Source organism: Nicrophorus vespilloides, unplaced genomic scaffold, assembly GCF_001412225.1.
Source record: "Nicrophorus vespilloides isolate i.1.1-1 unplaced genomic scaffold, Nicve_v1.0, whole genome shotgun sequence".
In the NCBI taxonomy this organism is placed as follows: domain Eukaryota; kingdom Metazoa; phylum Arthropoda; class Insecta; order Coleoptera; family Silphidae; genus Nicrophorus; species Nicrophorus vespilloides.
Window position 1 is genome coordinate 45,124 of NW_017097560.1, and position 23,831 is coordinate 68,954.

Consider the following 23,831-nt stretch of genomic DNA (forward strand, 5'->3'; position numbering starts at 1 on the left):
CTTCGGACTCGCCCAAATATGAACTAACTTTGTATAATCCCAGCTTTATTGTCCCGAGATATATCGAGGCCAGGCGTGTCAACAACTAGCTTCTCCTTCAAATTAGCAAAACGTTTTAATTATAGAAATTTTGTAAGTTTCTTTACAAATTTGAAAATGTGTAATTAAGAACTATTAAATTATGCTTATTAGTTGAGTTTAGAGTTCTTAATAATAGTACAAGAGTATAATTTAAGCTTTTGAACTATTTATTATTTACTTGCAAGTATCTGTTACAAGAAAGATGAAAAGAAAAATGATACTTTGTCATATATGTAAATGCGATAGGTCTAGTGAGTCATCGTTCCAGTATTTCCAAGTGAGCAGAACTGTTCGCTGCGCCACACATACACGATCGACATGCATCATAATATCATATTTAAAATTCCTCAAAGTCCTGCAATTAAACTGATACGGCATTGTCTGTATTCAAATGGCGATCACTGTTTTGCTTATGCGATTGATTTACATGTTTTGTGTCGTAACTAATTGGTAACCGATCCTTCTAGTAACATTTTGCGCGCTTCGTTTGAAACGTATCGTGTAACTTGTCTATTCTGTTATGTGTATATATATTCGATTTACCTTTCGTCCACATATTTTAATTGCTTTTAATCATCCGACCGGTTCAATTTTAGATGATTAATGCGACGCAACTTAATTACAGAACGTCGATTGTGCAATTGACGTGTCGTTAATTTTCCGTACGTGTCGCACATTTACATTTGAAAAAAAAAATAAACGTATAGTAAGCACTGCAAATAGAAGTAACTCATTATGAACGCAGCAAATATTACGACTAAATATTAACTAGAAAAGTTTTATACACTTGGAAACAATGTGTGTCTGTAATACTTTTTTTTTTATAAATTTCTTGATTTTAATGTAATTATAGCAATTATAGTGTATCTGTAATGCTCCTAATAAAACAAGTAAACATCTTTGTAATTTCTTGATTTTAATGTAATTATAGCAATTATAGTGTATCTGTAATGCTCCTAATAAAACAAGTAAAAAAATTGAGATTATAATTAATAATGTTCAATTAATAAGAAAATGAACATCTTTGTAATCGTTTTAATGTAATTATAGCAATTATAGTGTATCTGTAATGCTCCTAATAAAAAAGTAAATTTGAGATTATAATTAATAATGTTCAATTAATAAGAAAATGAACATCTTTGTAATCGTTTTAATGTAATTATAGCAATTATAGTGTATCTGTAATGCTCCTAATAAAACAAGTAAAAAAATTGAGATTATAATTAATAATGTTCATTATATAAGAAAATGAACATCTTTGTAATCGTTTTAATGTTTTTTTTTGTACGATTTCCCAATGAGTTGTAAGAAATTTGTGCTGTTTCACTTTTCCATGACACTTTTTCCGCCACTTCTTTCACTTCACTCTAATAGTGTCTGTTTTGTACGGGTATTTGGAGAGATCGATTGGAACTACTTACGTAACTCTATTGACCACATCGGGAAAAATTGAAACCGCATCGGGTCCGAGGATACAGCCAACAGAACGACTGACGTAACCCATTTTTTTGGACCATTTTCCCAATGCATTCCATTTCCTTCGCTCTCTTTATTTCCTTCACTTCTATTTTTGTCCTATTTTCTTTTTATCAGTAATTCACCAACGTCATTTTCTAACAGTTCTTAATGTGATTTTCTAATTTTGGAAAATGAATCAAATAATCTATTACGGTTAATATTGTGAAATTCTGGTGATTGTTTGATGCATTTCCACATTTGGTCAACAAATTAACTGAAGGTTAGTTTGCAAGAAATTCCATGCATATTGCATAAAATGTCTTCATTGTAATCTTCTATTGCTAAATCAAATGATGCATGTTTCGTTATTATGCATAAAACATTTGCACGAATTCTAAAATATATGAATTTATGTAATAGCAATAGGAATTCAATTAAGAATGTTTTAATCTTCAATATTGTTAAGATATTTTAAATACTTTAGTTGATGCACATCATAAGTCCATATTTGATCAAGAATTGACTGAAGGTTATCTTGCAAAATACATAAGAAATTCCCTGTTGCATTTTCTTCTATTCGAATATCTAATGAGTAAATTATATAATATAGAGAATATTGGTTATTTTCGAGTCGTATTTAGTAGCATTTAGTTGACTTATACTAAAGGAATGTGAAGATATTTAGAAGCAATACACTAACCTGGACGTTATTATTGTAATAACATTAACAGTGGATTTACTCTAATGGTTCATGTTTTATTTACTCATTTCATTACCATCGCGTGTCCTTCAAGATTACGTAACGTAGAAGCTCTTGCAGTAGGAAGGAAGGGGGGGGGGCGACGTTGACGTCGTCTGATATAATCGAATCAATTGTCTATGGACAAGGGTCGGGTGGAAAAACAAGAAAAAGAGAAGACAAAAAAAAAATCCTCTTTTCCTTTCCTTTTGCATCATTTACGTTCCAATTTTACACGACATTTGTTATTCATCCTCGTACGTAACTTACGCAGTCGCATATTTTTCATTATGATGAGTACGTGAAAATCACGTCCATTTTTCATTTGCGTCGCTTCGAAACGTTGGCCCAGAAGTTCATCCTTGTAATGGGTTTAACGCATTAATTAACGGAACGTCAATTTCGTGTGTAGTTTCCGTCAGTTACCTTTTTCTTTTTTCGCCTGCTTAAAGCGTCGTGCTAAAAATACTCGAATGTTTCGGAAACTTGGCATCTCCCATTCTCTTTCTAACAACCACCAAAAGATTAAAAAGGACCAGAAGATTTGATTTATGGATTTCGCTTTTACAGGTGATTCATCATGAAATTGTAACAGTTAAAAGTGTCGTAACAAATCAGATTTTTATATGTATTCTTATATGATAGATGTAATACAGTTTTGTATGCTTGAAGGAATTAAGTTGAAACTGGTTATTTTTATGGGTTCGTTAATTATTTTTCGTTTTACAATGCAAGCAAGTTAATTGGAAAATACGATTGAAAATGTTTAATTGAGTATTGCTTTTCATGATTACTTATGTGTTTTTTTTCTTTTATTTGTTGCAGAAAGGAAATTGTTTGTGGGGATGTTGAGTAAGAAGCTGTGCGAGAATGACGTTCGAGCGATGTTCAACGCTTACGGAACGATAGAAGAGTGTTCGGTGTTGAGGGACAACGCTGGACAGTCGAAGGGTTGCGCCTTCGTGACCTTTGCTAGTAAGCAGTCCGCGTTGAGCGCGATCAAAGCACTGCACCAGTCCCAAACGATGGAGGGTTGTTCGGCACCTCTGGTAGTCAAATTCGCCGATACGCAGAAGGAGAAGGAGCTGAAGAGGCAGCAGCAGATGCAGGCGAATATCTGGGGACCACTGACGGATCACAGGTTGCAGCAGACGCCTCAGCAGTTCAGCCAAGTGCTGCCCAATGACACGACGTCTCTGCAACTGCTTCAGGCGATGAACTCTATGAACAGTACCGCACTTCTTCAGCAGCAACTGCTGACGGGCAGCGATAACCTGCTTGCACCTATCGGTATGCAGAACCTAGTTACCCTTGCAGCGATGTCGCAACCTGCAGCCGCTGCTGCTTCACCCTTATGTATGGCCAGTTTACTTGGAAAGTCTGCGAGTGTTGATAGGACACTGTCGGCCAGTTTGCAACCTAGTCTCACTACCACCACCGACCTTTCTAGTTCTTACGGCTCGTTATTTGCCAATGCTACCATTTCGGCGGCGGCGATCGCCGCTGCTGGCAAACAAGTTGAAGGTAAGTGTCTCACATACCTAACATCATCTACTTCACAAACCAAATCTCCAATTAACCTCTCAAGCCTAATGCACTTCATCATTTGTAAAAAATAACTCCCATATTATATACTTACACAGTTTATAATACCTAAGGTACATCACTATCATGCTATCATCATCAGCAAGTAATCTCTTTTAAAGGTTTCAAATGTTTTTATTCATATATGAAGTGGTTTACATGTTTGAATTTTACATAGTATTCATACTGCTTAAGCCTAAGCTCTTTCAGCATGCAGTTTAAGGGTTAGATTTGATGAGTATTAAAGAAAAATAACATTGTAGGATATCTCTTTTAAAGCTGGTAAGAGATCAGTATGAATGCTACTCAAAATCTTCAAGATCATGTCAAGATTACTACTCAAAGCTATCATCTAGTTATTGTGATCAGCTAGTACTAATTCATATATGGATTTATCACATATTTACAAACTAGTACACCTATATAGTTTACTAGCATGATTACCATTGATTTTCCTACATTTCGTTGTGCACAATGTATGTAACTTGTGCTTTTTTTTAATTCTATTCTCTTCTTTTCTTTATTACGACGTGTATTTGTGTGTGCTCTTTTATTGCTGCGGTATTGATTACGTACTACGCTTTTATCGTAATCTGAATTATTTACAAGCCGATATAAATGGAAACTGGGACACAATGGCACTCTCTCTCTCCCACTGCTCGGCAAGTGGTTGTATGTCAATAAAAGACGGCATTACCTTTCCCGTCGTCGCAGGATTAATTCATTTATTTGCAAACATCTCCATCTTCACAGGTTAATACCAATTTGTTTCAATTTCAATCCGCACAATTCAAATACATTACCTTAATTAAAACTATTCTTGGTTTACAATCATCTCATCATGTTCTCAGATCTTAACTTTAATTAAGCTACTTATCATTTCACGGATTAGTGAAACAATTTATCAAAAATATTTAAATCATAATGAAAATTTGCAAGTTTTATTATGGAATGATCGTATTTTACAAACAAAAATGATATGACTGAGAAGTCTGGGGTATTGTGATGATAATAATAATAAAGGGGTGGATTATGTATGCGAAGGGTGGCGGTTTTAATATGCAGAATTGATATATCGGTTGGACGTAATAATTCATGGACACTTTTGTGTAGGTGTTTCGCAGGACGTGGAAAGTTGCTGCGTCCCTTTCTCTCTCTCCCACACACACATACTCACTCACTCGAAGGTAACAAGCAGTATATTGGATGGGTCAGCGGGGATTTCCAACTGCAGCCATTTATTAATTTAATCCCGAACAAGTTTAAAAGTGCATTAGGCTTGATGCGGATGCGGGAGGTTGTAGTCCTCTGCAATCCCCTGCATTCCTATCCATTCCCATAACTCACATCACCTCTGTTTTACCTCTACTATACCGCTATAATACTTCTGTTTTACCTCAATTTTACATTTGTTATCTGTTATACTTTTGTTTAACCTCTGCTATACCTTTCCAATACCTCTTGTTACCTATGTTATTATTCTGCTTTTCCTAAGTTATACTTGATGTTTACCATTATTATACCTCTTTTATACCTTTATTTCTTAGTCTAATATGTATGGATGACAATGTTGTTACTCTTTTCTTCCTCGTAGGTTTTGCTAATGTTGCAGGTCCCGAGGGCTGCAACCTGTTCATCTACCACCTTCCCCAGGAGTTCAACGACACGGACCTGGCATCCACGTTCCTGCCGTTCGGCCCTGTGATCTCGGCGAAGGTGTTCATAGACAAACAGACCAATCTGTCGAAATGTTTCGGTTTCGTGTCGTTCGATAACGCTCAGTCCGCGCAGCAGGCGATCCAGGCGATGAACGGTTTCCAGATTGGCACGAAACGTTTAAAAGTGCAATTGAAACGGTCCAAAGACGCCTCAAGACCATACTAACTAAGTAAAGAGACCTAACGAAGTTACATAAAGCAGGAATAAAACAAAAAACAAAAATTTCCAAAACAAAAAAAAATTTAAATAAATAAATATATACATAAACAAAACAAAACCAAAAAAAAAAAATAATAAATAAATAAATAACCAATAAAAAAGGGATAAATAAAATAATTTAAATAAATGAGAAGTTTATTGAATGATTTCAATTGTTTTTTGAAAGAGCAAGATTGAGAGAAAGTCAGTCAACACGATGAATTCAAAAGTTATATATATATATGTAATATATATATACATAAATAAAATAATAATTGTTAAGTTAAAGTGAAAAAAAAATGAAAGATATAAAAAATTAATTAAGTGTCAGTGTGATGACATGCCCCACCTCAGGATTTAAATGAAAAAGAACAGAAGAATACAAAAAAAAATAAATATATTATCACTATATACTATTTATATATTATACACGGACTGTGAGTAATCTTTTTTTTTAACAAAGGACCCCCGAGAATCTTAAGGGGGTTGCACATATATGAAAACAGAAGAAAAAACAACAGTGAAAACGTTTTTCTTTTTTTGTTGGGAATCGATTATTTAATATGTTTTTGGAATGAGACACGAATGACGAGAGGATGCTGACCAAAAGAGAAGCAAGAAACAAATCTAATATATTATATGTTTATGTTCGTTTTTCGTTATTTTTTTTTTTATAATTTTTTTCTCAATAATTTCTCTTTCGTTCATTGATTGTTGATTTATCATTTAACTTTTTCTTGATGTTCTTTATAATTATTTTCTGTTCTCTACGCATATATTCATTCATTAATTCATTCATTCACTCACACACGTTAGGTTACATAATTTTCTATGTGTGTTTGTGTGTATTTTTTTTTGCTCTTCGTGGCGTTTCACGAGACGCGCATACATCCTCTGTTGTTCAGTTATTTTCTGTTTGATTTTTCTTTTCTATTATTATTACATCATTAATAATGTTTTTGTTTGATTATTATTACTACTACTATTATTATTTTTCTTAGGCCATATCTATGTATGTTGTTATTCATTATTTTTGCTATTATTACTATGTTTCTTTTTATGTTCATTTACTCCTTTTATTTTGTTTACTTTTTTTTTTCGTTTGCGAGTGAAGAATTTCTGTTTTTTCTGTTATATATTATTATTATTTTCTGTAATTAATCGATACGTTTATTTTTTAATTATTATTATTTTGTTTTCCGTGTGTTTTCTTCGGAACGTGAAAGTGATCACAGCACAACGCGCACACCAAAACCGAAAGGAAGAGAGAAGCAAAAAATAGCAAAGCGAAAAATTAATGAAGTTACGAGAGAATTTATATGTTGCGTAATATTTTTTAATTTTACACAGAATGTACCCTTGATTATACATATATATATATATTGTAATTTTTATTTTCTATTTTTGACGATTAAAAAACCAAAGTTTAGACGTTACAACAACAACTTTTGAGACACACTCTGGAATTAAGCGAAAAACAAACTAGACGACAAGAAAAAAATAATTATTCAAATGCAACAACACTAAAAAAAATTAATATTTTGGATCAATTCTCGCGTTTCTCGTGCATTTTTCTTTCTTATAATTATTATTTTGTACATTATTATTATATATTTTTTTTTCTGTTATTTATTTATTTTTGGCTTCTGTTTGTGTCCACTAATTTATATTACATGTCTACATGTGTTCCTCCTTCATCTTGTTTATTTATTATTTATTTCTTTCAAAGTAAGTTTTTTTTTATTTGCTCATTTACTAATTAACCAATTAACCGAAAATTTACTCGTTTTCCCATCGCATTTCATAGACAAAAACGTCCCATTTTTTTTTACAAAAAAAAAATTGTATTCCCTTAAGAAATTGGCACTCTTCGAATTAGTTTTTCCGAGATGCAGTGTAGATTTTTTGTTTGTTATTATTACAGTGAAAAAAATATACTCTTCTTAGAAACTTCTGCAAACAAAGGTGTGAAGGAAAAACAGACGAAAAAAAATGGATATGTAAAGAAGTCAACTTTTCACATTGGGGATTCTGCGAGGATAGACTGAAAATAAAACGAGAGGAAAGCCGAGGAAAGTTTTAAGCCTAATTAATTTGGTTCATGGGATGTTACGACTTTTAGGACAAATTAAAATTTCATTCCTCACTTGGGGACACTTCGCTTTAGTAACACTTACTTTTCCACTCTCGCCATTTACAACTTAAATATTTGTTTTATTGATACAATTATTTATAACAAATCTTCACATTCCTTTCCAACAACAATTATAGTAACAACAAATTTCTGCTATGATTCTAAACAACAATATTTTCCTCAATAGTTTTTTCACTCTATATATAATCATGAAAATAGTAAAGTTGTCTATGTGAACGAAAGAAAACGAGTTTATTTTGGAACGGTTATAGCATACAGCACTAACCAATATATTTATCTATAATTTAACAAATGATGGATCAGAGAACTCGAAACTACCCGAGTTCTGACCTTGACTACCTATGCTTTTTAAGTTACTAAAAAAAAATATAGTTCATAACCATTATAATTTAGAAAGCGAACAATTCTAGTCACCGAATAATTTAACACTCGTCGTGTATCTAAAAAAAAAATACAAAAATTATCAATTGTTTCAAAACTAAAAGAATGTACATGAACTTCTAATCATAATTGTATGTAAAGTTATTCCCAATTGTTAACATTTCGTTTCGTTTTTTGATATACATAATTTTCGAATACTTATATATAAAAAAAAAGCAACAAAAGAAGAACTAAATGTGTGAGAGTGTGTGTATGAGTGTGTATTATCAAAATGGAATATTTTTAAATATAATTAAGCGGACGTTCAATGACATCAGGGTTGTTGTTTCTTATTTTTTTTTTTATTTAGTTGGAATTTTGAAAAGCCAGGAAGTCGACCTGTGTGTCATTGCACGTCCCGTTTCTTATTCTAAATTTAAACTAATTAACGTTTGTACATATTATAGGGATTTTGGGTATTATACTTGGATGGAAAACCCAAATTTAGTTGCGCCATAGGCATCATCTCTCCCATGTGGCGACCACCACCAATGTTATTGTTGTTGATGTTGCTATGAACTGGCACTGGTTTCCTATTAATCTGCTGGTTCGACGCCGCTCTTGACAACTAATAAACAAACAAAAGCATTTAGAGTTACCAAAGAAACCAAAGAGATGTAAGCCGAAGGTGATTATTTTTATTTACTCTTCATTAACAAAAAAAAAAACAAAACTTCTACTAACATCATTAACCAAAGTGAATTATTACTTATTAACTTCTTTCATAATTATGAACAAACACACAATAATAACTTAAAATCGTTTGTGGTGAGTTTGATGCCAAATTTTTTTGTACAATTTAGTCGAGTTTTTCTTGAACAGACTGATTCTCTTGGTCCAAATTATGCTCACATATTGTTATTATTGCTTACATTTTCTAAATAATTGTAAAATGCGATAATAAAGAAACAGTATTTTTCTTGAAAAACAAAATTGAAAGTGTGTTCTGTTCATTTGCAGTTACTAACGTGTTTCTTATCAAGAATACCTGTGGAAAATAGAGCGCATTCGAGATAAGGCAACATGCAGCTCATTATCTAACGAGTTTTCCGGGAAGCCGTAACTTCACGATAATTTAGTTTTTAAAAACTTAAAAAAAATATAATCATTTTTATTTGAGTAATTTAATGCCTATGAAGCAATTAAAATTTTGAATTTCTACAAGTATAAATCCAACAAATCCGACTGTGATAATATAAATTAAAAAAACAAAAGAAGTTACAAAAAAAAGAAGAGCTACAGTTGGAGATGAATGAAATCGAATCTGCACTGGTGTAACAACAAAAAAATGATATATATATATATATACATCTTTGATTGATACGAAGTAATTGAAAATATATATGTGAACAAGGTTTGTACTATATAGCGTGTAAATTCATCCTTGCTATAAAAAAAAAATTGTATACACTACACTTGTTTGTATCTGACCGGATCTCAACAAAATAATATTTTTGTTATAAGAAGGTGATTTACCATTGTTGTATCATTTCCGCAAAGTGTTTTTGTTTTTCTTTGAAAATCGCGACGAGAGAAAGATATGCTAAGTAAGGCAGAATTATGTTGCGCGTCTCGAAGTTGAGGAAGTTATGAAAGAAAGAAAGAGGAAGTATTCTATTTTTATACTTGTACAAAAGATTAATAAGCTTCTGAAACATCTAATTCGAACTGTTGTTTAGGACGAGACACGAAAAAAATAAACAAACCTAAACGTACAAACCTTTATTACGAATCATCTATTATTATCATCACAAAGGGCCAGTGTAGAGCATTTTCTTTTTTTTAATTAATTTTACTTAAGCTAAGTGCGTATTGTTATTTGTTAATTTAGGTGAAAATTGATTTAATGTATAGTAAAAAAAAATGCCGAAGGCTCAAATCGTTTAATCATTATTATTTTTACAATATTCTTCATTAATCTTGGATCATTCATTTCATGGATGTAATTCTGCCTTACAAAAAAAAATAAAGAATAAAAACGTTGTTTACTAAATAAGAATCTTTAGATATATAAAATTATATATATATATATATATGAAAAATAAATGAATGAAAGTATAACAAAAAAAGATGATACTGAACGTCTCAAATCTTCCGGTAACTTGAGTAGCTTGTGCACACACTTAAATGTAATAAGCAAAGAATTGAAACAACAACCCCAAATAAGAAAAAATGAGAATTCACTTAATGTTAAAATATGTACCAAAAAGTAAACTTAGTGTATTGTAGTACTATTGCTCATCCATCCACGAACGTCTATGTTCATTTATGTCCAATGATTAAACTGGTATACTTGAATTATTATTAATATTGTTTTAGAAGGCGGATTTGAGACGTTCGGCGTAATTTTTAGCTAAAAATACTAAATCTTACTAATTTTTAATAAAAGTATTTGTATTTTGTGTATTTTATTCTAAATAAAAATAAATCGAAATGAATGAACAAATTTTACTTATTTATTCCCTAATTAATTATTTCAGCTGAAGGAATCTTCAAGAATTATTGCATAAGCAATAAGTGATTTTTTTTACTTATTGTCTACCAATTATTTCATTAAAATATTAAATTTTCTATTAATTTTGATAAAAAATGATGCATTTACTACAAGAAATAACAATCATTGTAAATATAAACTGGAATTGGTAGAATAGAAATCTTCAAGAAGTTTCATGTAAATAAGTAAGTATTTAATTAACTTCTGTCATAAAGTATTTGATATAATGGATTGGGATGTGGGGAAAGGTGGTATTGATCGTCCGAAATTTGTGTTGAAATTAGGGAGGAAGGGACGTAGACGACTACGACGACTTCCATGGGTCCGTTTCTGTAAAGTTGGGAGCGTTGGGAAGGATGAAGTTTGCCCTTCGTGCCGCCAATCTGAATACACATGCACCATAAGCGGCATACACAAAATGTAAACTCTCCTCCGCGCGCCGCCACCTCCCAAAAAGCCCACCCCCATCCCTTCAAACATCTACCACCACCATCACCAACCAAACCACCCCCTTTGGATGGCATATCGACGACGCCCGGAAACTCTGTACAAACTATCGACGGAGACCGGTCACGTTTTAATTTAATATTACGTAATCGGATGGCTGCGCAATTTCCATTATTTGACCTCTGTATAGTGGATATGCCTGGACATCAGCCGAACCGGAATATACCAATTAACAACCGGTAAAGTTCATCAAAAAGTCGGTGCAAGAAAAAAGAAATTAATCAAAACATCAAGTTTATCCAAATTACTCAATTATTTCTATAACTGTTCATTAATGTTCTTCATATTAATTGATTATAGAAAATAATGAAAGATTATCTAATTTACACTAGAGACGCTTTAAATGTTCCTTTTAATTACTAATTAATTGATAAATATTTTCAATAACAACTAATGACGGATTTAACATTTTTTTTTCTTTTGCACATATTTCTAGAGAAATTACTAAATAAATAAAAATTTGGAAAAATTAAATTATTTTTTTCACTAATTTATTGAAGATTCAAATATATTTCTATTATTAACTAAATTATTTATATATTTTTACATAAACTGATTGATTTATTACAAATTGCATAAATGGAAATTACATAAAAGAGCTACTGTACACATCTTCAATACAGTTTAATTTGGAAGAAATCAATTTGTTAGTTGTTGTTTTTTTTTTTTTGGATTAACTCATTTAGTATTTGAAAGTGCCTGCAGTTGTAAACGTCGACGTTTTATAGTCTGCTCCGTTATCCGGGCTATCTTTTAATAGAAAATCCGTAATATAATCGGGATGAGACAGGGAAAGCTCGTGTGATTTACGCGATTCGTCCACCTGATTTACGAGCATTCGCAATTTCCAATTTAATTGCTCGATACACCTTTAATTGACGAAGGAGTCTTGTCTTCTACGGTTGCAAGATAATAAAGTCAGAGAGTCGAACCGGAACCGAACCGAAAACCGTAAACAGAAATTAATCTGAATTTTTAATTGAACCGTAACTGTAACAGGAACGAAAAATTGCTTAATTGAAAAACCGAAATAATAAGGGAATTTGGTAAATAAAATTTAATCAAAATTTGATATTGGACTCGATTTTACATAACTAATTTAAATTGCTTTTTTTCGATTTTAAATTTGACCTGAACCGAAATTTTTAGACGAACCATTACCGAATCTGGAACGATAAATATTTACTTGGAACGTAACCGTAAACCGAAACGAACTTAATTTCGGTTCGACTCTCTGAATAAAGTACATACATTTTCTGCACACATTTTTTAAATTTCAATGTAATTATTTACCTAATAGAAATAATTTGAATTTGGACAAATTTTATATTATTTTTATAGAATTTGCTTAAAAAATCGTCTGGTAAGTACACAAAATCTAACTACATTCCTGATAAATTCACAAATTCTTATTAGTTTCTATAAGATAATTGTTTAAAAAACGTATTGAAACAAGAAAATGTCATTCATTTGTAATTACTTTCCATATCATAATTATTTATAAAAAAAAAAATATAAAATTGCTTGTCTCATTATGCAACAAGTATTTTTTTTACTTTATTGTAATATTTTTATACAATTTGCTTAAAAAAATTTGGTCTGGGAGCAATAATTTTCTTGCTTTCATAATAAAAATTCAAATATTATAATAAAATCTTATAAGTTTACAAATTTTAATTACTTTCCTTGATAAATACACAAATTGTTATTAGTTTCTATACAATTGTTAAAAAAAAACGTATTGAAACAAGAAAATGTCCTGTCTTTGTAAAAAATCGAAGTACTTACCATATGATCATTGTTTTAATAAAAATTTTTATAAAATTGCTTGTATAAATAGTACTTTATTCCATATGAAAATTGTTTAAAAAAAAGTTTTATAAAATTACTTGTCCTTTTTTAATTTATTGTTAAAACAAAATCTTGTAAGCTTACTTACTTCCCTTGATAAATTCACAAATTGTTCTTAATTTCTATAAAACAATTGTTCCAAAAAAAAACGTATTGAAACAAGAAATTTTCTTGACTTTTCAATAATGTTATGACATTCCATATGATAATTGTTTATAAAATTACTTGTCTAATTACGCGATAATAAAAATTAAGCCTGTGTTGCAATTAACTTAAGTAGTTAAAAGAATATATGTTTATGCCTAGTAATAGAATTTTTATTTCGTTAGGCGAATGTTTATACGCGTATTGTCCTTGACTGTGTCGACAGGAGGAGTTGGAACTTTTGCACCTGTTGATTATGCCGTGCAATGCGTATGCAAATTTATCAATTGCGACTGAGGAAAATATTCCAGATTCTGTCTAGTTTATGAATATACAAAAGGACTAAATAGAAAATTGAATAAATTTGTAACAGTTACAAATTTTTGATTCCCAATTAAATTTACTGTTTAATTACATATGTTTTGTGGAAGTTGAATTGAAAGAACTAAGAAAGTTGATTTATGTAATTGAATTTAAACTGTTTTGCTATTTAATATGTTTTGTATAAGTTGAATAAAAAAAAACAAACTTTAAATTGTGGTGTGGATTTGATAATTTGTGTGAGAAAGAGAAATCTCGGAGTCAAATTTAATTAGCATTCAATTTGCTTAATCTTAACACATTGCCACTAGTAAGGACTTAAAGTAATCCTAGTTTAATTAAGATTCAACCCTCTCTCCACGAACTCTCCTCCATCTTCCGCGCCACTCCGAATAGGGATTTTCTAGCACGTGTGTGTGTAGTAGGCATTATCAGGACTCTCGCATTCGCACCCCACACACTCTCTTTTATTTGCTCTTAATAACTCATTCTAATTGACTGCAGTTATGAAGCTCCGCATAAATAAAACTTGAGATTATTTTTACTTGCAACTGTATTTCGGTTTGGCTTCTGTTATTTGTTCAACGGCAAATGCGGGGATTCAAGCAATCTGTCTGGAGGTGTCGGACGTCCATCAAAACATATTAGGTATTTATAGCATGTACCCGTTACAGAAATAAATGTGAATGGAACACAACACAACGCTTGACGTGCGCTTTCCTTCCGATTGCAGTCGTGTGTTAGTTATGTAAGCAAAAGCGAGTGGATTAATTAGAAATAAATTACAACAAAAAATAGCGAGATATAAGAAAATTCGGTTTCGCAGCGAATGTGCGCTTGTTGAAGAAAATGGATAGGGATTAGCCAAGGTGACATTCAATTATCTGTCGCTTATAAACTGCTCGCATTCGTACGAACGAGATTTCTCTACAATTCTTTGAATTCTCAATTTCCAGAAAATTGCAATTCTTTTACGTTTTCTCGAAAATTCATTATATGATAGCCTAGATTTTAGTTGTTTGTTTTTTTTTTGCTCTACAATTCATTACAGAACTCAAAACACTTTCAAATATAAATAAAACATTTTGAACAAATTTATAAAAAAAATGTAAATATTTAATGATTATTAATAATGCATTATTGTTCTAAATAAAAAACGCAAAATAATGAAATTTCGTCCAGCAAATTTCACTGTTTTTATATTAATTAGTAGTAGTTACTAAATTGCATTTTTTTTACGTTTTCTGAAAATTAATTATATGATAGCCTAGATTTTAGTTGTTTTTTTTTTGCTCTTCAATGAATTACAGAACTGAAACACTTTCAAAAATAAATAAATCATTTAGAACAAATTGATAAAGAAAATGAAAAAATAATGAAATTTTGTCTATCAAATTTCACTGTTTTTTATTTTAATTATTAGTAGTTACTAAATTGTATTTTTTTTACGTTTTATGAAAATTCATTATATGATTTTAGTTGTTTTTTGATCTACAATCAACTACAGAACTGAAACACTTTCACAAGTAAATAAATCATTTAGAACAAATTGATAAAAAAATAATGAAATTTTCATTAGTACTAATTATATATAGATTCAATGACTTCAGTTTAGTGTGTAGTAATTTTTAGATATATACAACTAGTGTGTACACATCTTTACAAGTGTAGAAACATACAGATTTGATTATGTAAACAGGAAAATTAATATATATTAAATAATAATTTGATTGTATTTCTTAAAGAAATCTTTGAAAATAAAAAGAAAGTCACTAAATTATTTTCAATTGAAAAATATCGTATGGACTTTAATAAAATTCAATTCAAATTTATAATGCTTTTTTTCTATTAACACCTTTGCAAACAAAAAAATAATTTCATCTACTAATTTGTGTCGAATTCATAATATTTTTACAAATTAAATAATTGCATTTAAATTTAAAAAATATCCTAAAAAAATACAGAATTAATAAAGTTTGTTAAAATTGTTATATAATTGCAAAAAAACGGATATTCCTAGTAATAGGAAACTGAAAACTATGTAAATTTAAAGTATTCAAAAGACTTTACAACTACTAAATTCACAATGTTTGTTTGAATCATGTAATTGCAGAAAATTTGACTAATATTCTTAGTGATATCTTTGAAAACAAAACAAAAACAGTTTTATTTAAAATTATAATTATTCATATTTTATAATATACTACAGACATTAATAAAACACAATTAAAATTGATGTTTGTTCGAAAATTTGACATATATTCACTATTTACGTAAAATTTTTCTATATAGCAATCACTCGTATAAACAGGCTTCGATTAGTCCAGATTCACTATAGTCCAGTTTGAAAAATTCAAAACAAATAAAAGTTGAATTGAGTAAAATAAAAATAAATTCTAACAAATAAAACTATTTTTTGATTATATTTAAATTCCTCGATTAGTCCGGTTTCAAACCGTTCTGGATATTACCCGCATTATGTAAGGTATTCCTATACAAATTCTTGTAAACAAATGAAGAAAGAATAATATTACAATTCAAATTCATAATAATTATTCGAATTATTTTTAAGTATCTTAAAGATTTTAATAAAATTTAATCCCAACTCCAACTTAAATTATTTCTTTAATTTCTATAAAATTAATAACATTAGTTTGAATATACGTTTTCAAATAATCATTAATATATTTTAATATATTAAGTATAGAAATCTAATATATCAGATTTTGTTTGTCACGTGCTAACAACCAAAGTCTTTCTACCTATTTTTTTATAATTTACTAATTTTTGAAATCTTTTAAACAAAATAAATTAAATTAAAATGTCTATACTAAATCATAGATTAATATTTAGAAATATTTTACAATTTCTTCAACTAATAAAGTCTTAACAAAATATATTAGAGATCAATTAATTAAAAAATAAATATTGTTTAGAAACTATTAAAATTTTTAAGTTCTAGACAAATATTAATGTTCTAACTAAACAGTTTTGTAGTTCAAACTTACAAAGATTACAATTCTTTGGAGACTAAATATAAATAATAAATTTCGTCAGAGTAAAAAGAAAACAAACAAAAAAAAAATTGACTAAATATAGTCTAAACAATTAACGAAAAGGCGCCAAACGTAAAAAACACAAAATAAATGTGCTACAGTTCAGTCTCCTCGCGTTATGCAACAGCTCCTGGTTTTCCGTTTCTTATTGTTTGTGTATGAGTGCATATGTATATGTACATGTTGGCATGTGTGTGTGTATGTTGTGAAGTCACGGCTGTGTGCAACATTTTGAGTCGAATTACGTGAAGAGAGAAACACGAGCTGCAGGTAATTCAATATGTGCTCTCCGGTGGAGGAGGCGCGCGCGCGTCGTTGTTCTCTCCTCGACCAACAACATTTATTTTAACAACACAAAACTATTTAGAATATTAAAAGGTGGAACAAACAATAAAGACTTTAACGATCGGACGTGTTTCCAATAACAACAACAACAGCAGCAACAATATTTTTGTTGTAACAATACGCAACAATATAAATGGAATATGGAACAAAAGTAAACCTATTTGTAATAAAAATAAAAATTGAAAACACTGAAAAACACATAATACAATATAGATTAGCGTTAATATTACGTAACTATACTTAAAGTAGAAGATTGCTTCTAATATAATCAGAAAATATACAATAAAAGTTAATCTGAAAAAAACACATTTTTGAATGCATATTATAGAAAACTGGGAAATACCAGAAATTTGTTACTACGTTCGTTGGAAAGGCCATAGTTTTTTCTTTAATAATATTATTCGATGATGTAATTGATTTGTGTGGTATTCGAGTAATTACATAATACTTGAAGACATGAAAATGTCTGAAAAATCGCAATATTTTTGTAATTAATCTCATAATGCAAATAATTAACTAATATAATAAGAAAATAAGAAAATCTTATTAGTTTAATTATTAATTAGATAATTACTTTTGGTGTTTCAGAATAAAAAAAACTGAAATTATTAATCACAATTTTTTATTAATTAATTAATTAATTAGATATTTTATTTGAAAACCCATGGATGTAAATAGTAAACGGAAATAGAATGTAATAATATTAAGCTTGCAATGAGCGCTGCGTGTATTTATTTCGCGTCGAAAATTATACAGTATTAATTTAATTAATATATTTTCATTAGCGCGTTGAAAAGTTGTATTTGCACAAAAATAAACCAATTGTAAATGACGATGAAACACACATGCACACGCACAGTGTAAAAGTGGTTGAAATTGTTTTCGTCGTGATGAGGGGTGGTGAAAATGAAAATGTTTGGGCTTTAACAAAATGCAAATGAAACGTAAACAAAATTTAAACTCCGAAAACAAATATTGCAAAATTAGTTTATTTGTTATAAAAACAAACGTGCATCCAAACATGTACAGTGAAATAAAACATTTGGGTAGGGGAGGGAAGTGACTGGATCGTGAAAATAATATAAAATGAAAAAAAAAAAAAACTTTTTCAAATGGGACAAACACTAAAGCAAACGCCAATTTCGTTTTCATTTGTTAATGGATTCATTTTTTTTTTAAACCGTTTCGCTTCGTTTCGATACTATCTCGATTAAGTAATTAGTTATGACAAAAAACAAACGGTAAATTAACAAATGAACGAGTTACATAACTGCGCGACATTATCGTGAAATATGGAACGATCCTTAGTTTCTATTTTTTTTAACACTATTAGAAAACAGGGAAAAGACAATTTTTACACACATATTGATTATATCAAGAAAATTATTAGTATGAAAATCTAATTTGTGCATTATTTCTCCACAACATATTTTTTTTACATTAAAAAAACTGAAGAAAAATTAATTTTCTATGAAAATTTCTTGAATAAAATAAAAACTTATAAGTTAATGATAATAATATTAAATGGGCAGAAAGATCTGTGATCAATTTTCTTTTTAAATAAATTGAAATAGAATTCTTAACATTTTTTTTTTGTTAAATTTAAGAAATTTACAATTTTTACAAATAAATTTTAAAGAAATAATAACACTTTTGGACAAATTAAACCAATTAAAAAATAATAGTATACAGAATTAATAGTTTATATTTCTTATAAATTATATTACTTAATTTAAACTATTCTTGAATCCAACAGGAAAATCCAAATATTGTAAAATTAATGCTAATTTCTGTTAAATTTTTGATTATACAAATTCCTTAATTATTTTACCAATTCCAGCGAATATTATGAAGTGCGTACACACTCGGGTCAGGTTTTTATGCATAAATTGAAATTCGAGTCGAGTTTGTACCCTGACCCTATTCACTTCACAAAACGCACACACGCGTTATGCTCATTCGCTTTTATTGTATGTATATAAGCGCAATTAAAATTAGAAAGAAATACACAACAGAAGAGGAACAAAGAGAGAAAGAGAGAGAAAACGCGAAATAATTTTACTTGCGGTTCGTGGTTATTGTTTTGTCCCAGAAAACAATGGTGCATTCAAACGCAATCATTCTTTTTAAAACGACTAAATTATTGCTTCTCTTTTTTTTTTAATTATTTTTCTTTTGTAAACGAAACTAATTAACAATTGCAATTGCGTTTAGCAATCTATTTTCTATCCAAAATTACATAATTTTCCTTAAATTTCAATAAATTAGAAATTAATACTAAAATTACTCAAAAAAATCTATTTTCTGCATAATTTTTTATAAAATCTATTTTTATGTTCCTCCAAATTTAATGAATATATCTTCAATATTTTCTATGCAAAATTGCAACAGGTAACTTTATAATTTTCATTTTCCTATAGTAAACTGTACTTTTCCATTTTAATGGACAAAGTCTAAAGTTCCAAAGCCATTGTCGATGTTCTATTGCAATATTGATTTTCATTGACGCCTCTGCTGCTATTACGTGGACAAGCGGAGCCACAAGGTTGGCCGCAATAGCGAGGAATGAAAATAACAGAAAATGTAAAAAAAAAAACAACATATTTGTACACAAACAAGACGAGGTGCTATTATGCAATTACACACATCGCACAAGTGCGAAAAGATGCCGAGAATATATTGTTCTTTTTTTCAGTAAATACAATGTAATTTAATAATCATATTGGAATACCAATTTTCAAACAAATAGAAAAATGTGTATACTTCGATTTTTGGTAAATTTATTAAGTATAATTTAAACCTTTAATATTTGTATTCAATTATCTAATTAATATCGGTTTTTATGTAGTAATTAAAAAAAAATTATAAAATAAAAATTATTTAAGCTGCGCATTATAAAAATTCTTATATTAATCATGAAATATGAAAAAAAAAATTAATTCTTAAATCTGATAAAAAAAAATGAAAAGAAACATGATTTTTTTTTAATTAAAACTTCTTAACAGAAATTGAACAATTGAAGATCAGAAGTTTCTCTATGAATAAATTGTTGCAAAAGTTAAAAATTTACTAAAACCAGAATATTTCATTTATTTAATAAAATCGTAATGATTCGTAATAATTGTAATAATCTGAAGATATTAAAAATCTAAGCTTGAAAGAAATATTGTTATAGTAATGAAGAAGCTAACATATTTTATGAAGTTTTGTAACATTGATGTGTGGACCTTTTCCTAATTTTAGAAACTGTAAATTCCAGTTTGTACGTAATTGCGTACGCAAACAAATGTAGTAACTCCATTTGGAATAAATATAAAAAGAATGTTTTACTATTGAAGGCACCGTGAGTGCGCGATTGTACGTATGTTTACAATGCAGTTAACGCAGGTTGACGAAATACTCGTAGAAAGTTCATGTAAAGCTTGTAGCTGCCTGCACGTTTTTAGCCCATTCTGTGGGTCTTTACGCAATGGTACATATCGTTTCGAACGCACAACTATTCCAATTACCAGTACCTCAGAGCTTTCAAAAGAAGCCAAAAACTAATTGAATTTTTAATTCATAAATTAAATACTGTAAGAGAAGTATAGTAATTGTGTGTTTACCTTCATGTGTGCTAAGTTTTTAGGTCCCATGTGATGATCCATCATCGGTCCATAATTGGATGAGGCGTTCAGAGTGGAGTTGACCGATTGCGGTGACATAATGTTGTGGTTCAGTTGCACGGACATAGCCGATCCCACATCCGAGGTGCGGTTCTGAAATCATTTGATCACTCATACTAGAAAATCTGTTGTAAACCCAATACCTTCAACAACATCCGAAGCCTCAAAATCTCCTTCTTCAAATCATTAATGGTTTTGTAGGACTTCATTATCTCGTTCTTCGCGAAATTATATTTCGTCAACATATTCTTCAACAACGAATTGTGATTCTTCATTTGGAAACTTACAACCTTATTAAAAACAACAATTAATCTATCGAAATTATGAAATAAATATTATTATATTAAAAACGTACATTAGATAACTTTCCGAATTGCTCATTGATTGGTGTGAAATAAGTCTGCACATCGTTGTTCATATCATCAGACAGCAGAATCGTTCGTGCTGATTGCTGGCAAATCAAACATTTGCTACCATTGTTCACTGCAAGTGAAATTTTAAATTTTAATATATTTTATTTTTTGTTGCAAATTTATTATGTATTTCTTACCGAATTTGTTGGTACAACTTTCGCAATTCAAGTGGCCGCAATTGGTGATATAAAACTTGAGGTTTTCCGAATACCTTGCGTAACATTTATTGCAGTGAATCCAATTTGCGGATTGCATCTTCTCGAAAATACAAGAACCTTACTGACATTAATCTTTTGTCAAAAAGATATTTAAAAAATCAACAAAAAATAGGCAACTTAAGTTGATAAATTCTTTTGTTTATTAAGAAACTTTCAATATTTTCGAATATTTGAATTATATTTTTGTTTGTGACGAATAGTTGAACTAGAAAGTATAATAGGTTTTTAATAGATGGCGCTTTTTGAGGTTTCCATTGATTTTCCTATATTTAGAAGTACTGAAGAAGGTTTATTAGATAATTTGGATGTTAATGCAAGTGGTTTGAAAAGTTATTCAATTGTTTAATAATTAAAGATATAAATTTGAAGGTTGTATGCGTCTCCAAAGATGGTGCTAATAAAGTTAAGAAATGGTTTATTTAAACTTGTATTATTTAAGTTTAAAATATGTTAGATAATCTCTTGATTAAGATTGTAAAGTCTTAATAAATAAAGAAGCTGTGTGAATGTAAAATATTAATTTGCAATTGATTTTGCGTTTTCTTGAAGAGTGCGCATGTGTATTTTGTGCAGTCTACACTACATCTGTTTAGGTTAACGTAGCGAACTCATCTGTCATCAGTGGGATTGAAGATTTGCAGATTTCCTAGGAATTTGATGATTAAAATGCGCGAATCTGGGGTCCAGACGATACCCATTTGATCAGCCTTCGACATTATGATAAGAGTGCACCAGAATATAGTGAAGATAGTGCAGGAAAAGTTTTCGGATTCGGTCACCGTTAAATGTGTATCCTTTTTACGAGGAAGAAACTAGCTTTAAGGATAGAAGGACTAATCGAATTAGATTTATCATCCTCATCCCATATCAATTTGCTAACAAATTACGAAAAAAAAATTAACAAAAAAAAAGAAACACTAAAGAATATATCAATCAAGTAAGTTTCCAAATTCGTTTTCTCAATTTGAATACAATTGGATTATGATGAGAAGTCAGAGAAAAAAAACAACTACAGAAATATGTGTTTGCTAACTAAATTCGAATCATATTCCAAGAATTCTCATACTTGAATTATTCACCTTTTATTTGATGATTTGAGTTTGAAATTCAGTACATAAAACCACTTTAAACATACTCCCAATGTTTACCAATAGATAAGATACTGAATTATGTATTGCATAAATTTGGGTTTCGAACAGTTTTATTTCATGCAGCTCAGTTTTTTTAGGGATCCCATTTAGACAATAAGATAGAATTAGGGAAGTCATTAAAAAAAAAACAATGCAATTTTCCCATTAGCAATGAAAAGATTCACTTGAATGTGGCTTTGGCTCAGGAAGATCTGGTGCAGCAGCACAGGCTATTGGCTCTAGTCGAATCGGATTCCAGTTACGCTCTGTTCATATTGATCTCCAAGCAGAAAGTTCCAGAGGTCTTCACCGATCTCACCATTGACAGAGCCTTCCCCATAAACCATTGCTTCAATTGTGGTGAGTTAAAAAAAAATTGAATTTATTTGTTTTTTTTTTTTTAATTGTATGTTTATTTGCAGAAACTGAATCGATTCCTAATGATCAGAGTCACATTATTTTCATTGTTAGTTCAGCGACGACGACTGTGAAGTTGAAGATCCAGATTGGCACGGAGAGCGCGAATTTCGCCTCGGAAGTCATCAGGGCGAAAGAATGTATATATAAGATCCATATGGTAAAATTAGCATTCCGCAATTTTAATTATATACGTTTTGCAGTTTCCTCGTTCACCATAACGGATCATCAGTGGTTGGAGAAACATTCCGCTAGGAATTATATTGAAACCAATATGGATGAAGAAGTAAGATTTAAATTCTTTGATGTTTATGTAATTCATAGTTAAATTGTTATTACGAAACGGGTAGAATCAAATTGACATGCGAGTTGATATAGTTGCAGGCTGGACAGGTTACTTCGTTTGATAAAGTTTCTAATATGTAAGAAATGGCGAACGGGAATGCCACTGGGGCCAAGCTCTAAAGTAATGTGAAACATATAATCCTATACGCGCGCCAGTTACGTTATTTTTCGTTCGAGCATTGTCAATGTCACGAATCTCTAATGTTCGATTTGAGTGCGAAACTAATGGAATGGTTGCAGTTTACAGATATATCGGTGTCCAGGCAGAAGATGGCCTCAGGCAACTCCAATCGCGAATCTGTCCTCAAGTACGAGCTGAGTTTGAAGAAGGCCGAGTACACCCATCAACAGTTGTTCACGTAAGTCTCCCATTGTATACCATTTTTTTTTGTTAACGGCCTCTGGCATCGTACAAAGCGCTCGTGTTTTTAAATACCCTCGGCTCGGCACAATTGGCAAATATTTTAATTATAGCCTTGACATTGCGCTTCACTATATACCATGTATATACTCTCTGGTTCCCATGGTAACTAAAGGCCAGTGATGCTCGTAATTTTAGCATTTACCTCAC

At 30.1% G+C, this 23,831-nt stretch overlaps 3 protein-coding genes across 6 annotated transcripts in view; 2 read left to right on the top strand and 1 right to left on the bottom strand.

Annotated features, from left to right (window-relative positions):
* LOC108560423 (CUGBP Elav-like family member 1-A) overlaps positions 1 to 8,844 on the top strand; it is a 47,115-nt gene extending 38,271 nt beyond the window's left edge. For 2 of the 4 annotated variants that reach the window (XM_017917958.1, XM_017917956.1), the window contains 2 exons: positions 3,104 to 3,802; positions 5,475 to 5,853. In XM_017917958.1, the coding sequence (XP_017773447.1) occupies positions 3,104 to 3,802; positions 5,475 to 5,746 (971 nt within the window). In that variant the 3' untranslated portion in view covers positions 5,747 to 5,853. Of the gene's footprint in view, positions 1 to 3,103; positions 3,803 to 5,456; positions 5,854 to 8,761 lie in introns of those variants that run through there. The other 2 variants (XM_017917955.1, XM_017917957.1) reach the window with 2 other exon arrangements.
* Positions 7,752 to 21,416, bottom strand: LOC108560424 (probable E3 SUMO-protein ligase RNF212). The gene is made up of 5 exons (XM_017917959.1): positions 21,288 to 21,416; positions 21,093 to 21,220; positions 20,881 to 21,027; positions 20,678 to 20,830; positions 7,752 to 8,922 (listed from the first exon to the last, which is right to left on the bottom strand). Exons 1-5 carry the CDS (start codon positions 21,403 to 21,405, stop codon positions 8,740 to 8,742), a joined length of 729 nt encoding a protein of 242 aa, XP_017773448.1. The 5' UTR covers positions 21,406 to 21,416; the 3' UTR covers positions 7,752 to 8,739.
* Positions 21,417 to 21,914: 498 nt separating this feature from the next.
* Positions 21,915 to 23,619, top strand: LOC108560422 (inositol polyphosphate 5-phosphatase OCRL-1-like; the record flags this gene model as incomplete). Its single annotated transcript, XM_017917954.1, is given in 5 exon segments — positions 21,915 to 22,157; positions 22,678 to 22,858; positions 22,921 to 23,055; positions 23,119 to 23,201; positions 23,501 to 23,619. Coding segments are annotated over 5 exon segments (590 nt in total), but the record flags the coding sequence as incomplete, so codon positions are not given.
* Between the last annotated feature and the right edge of the window lie 212 nt (positions 23,620 to 23,831).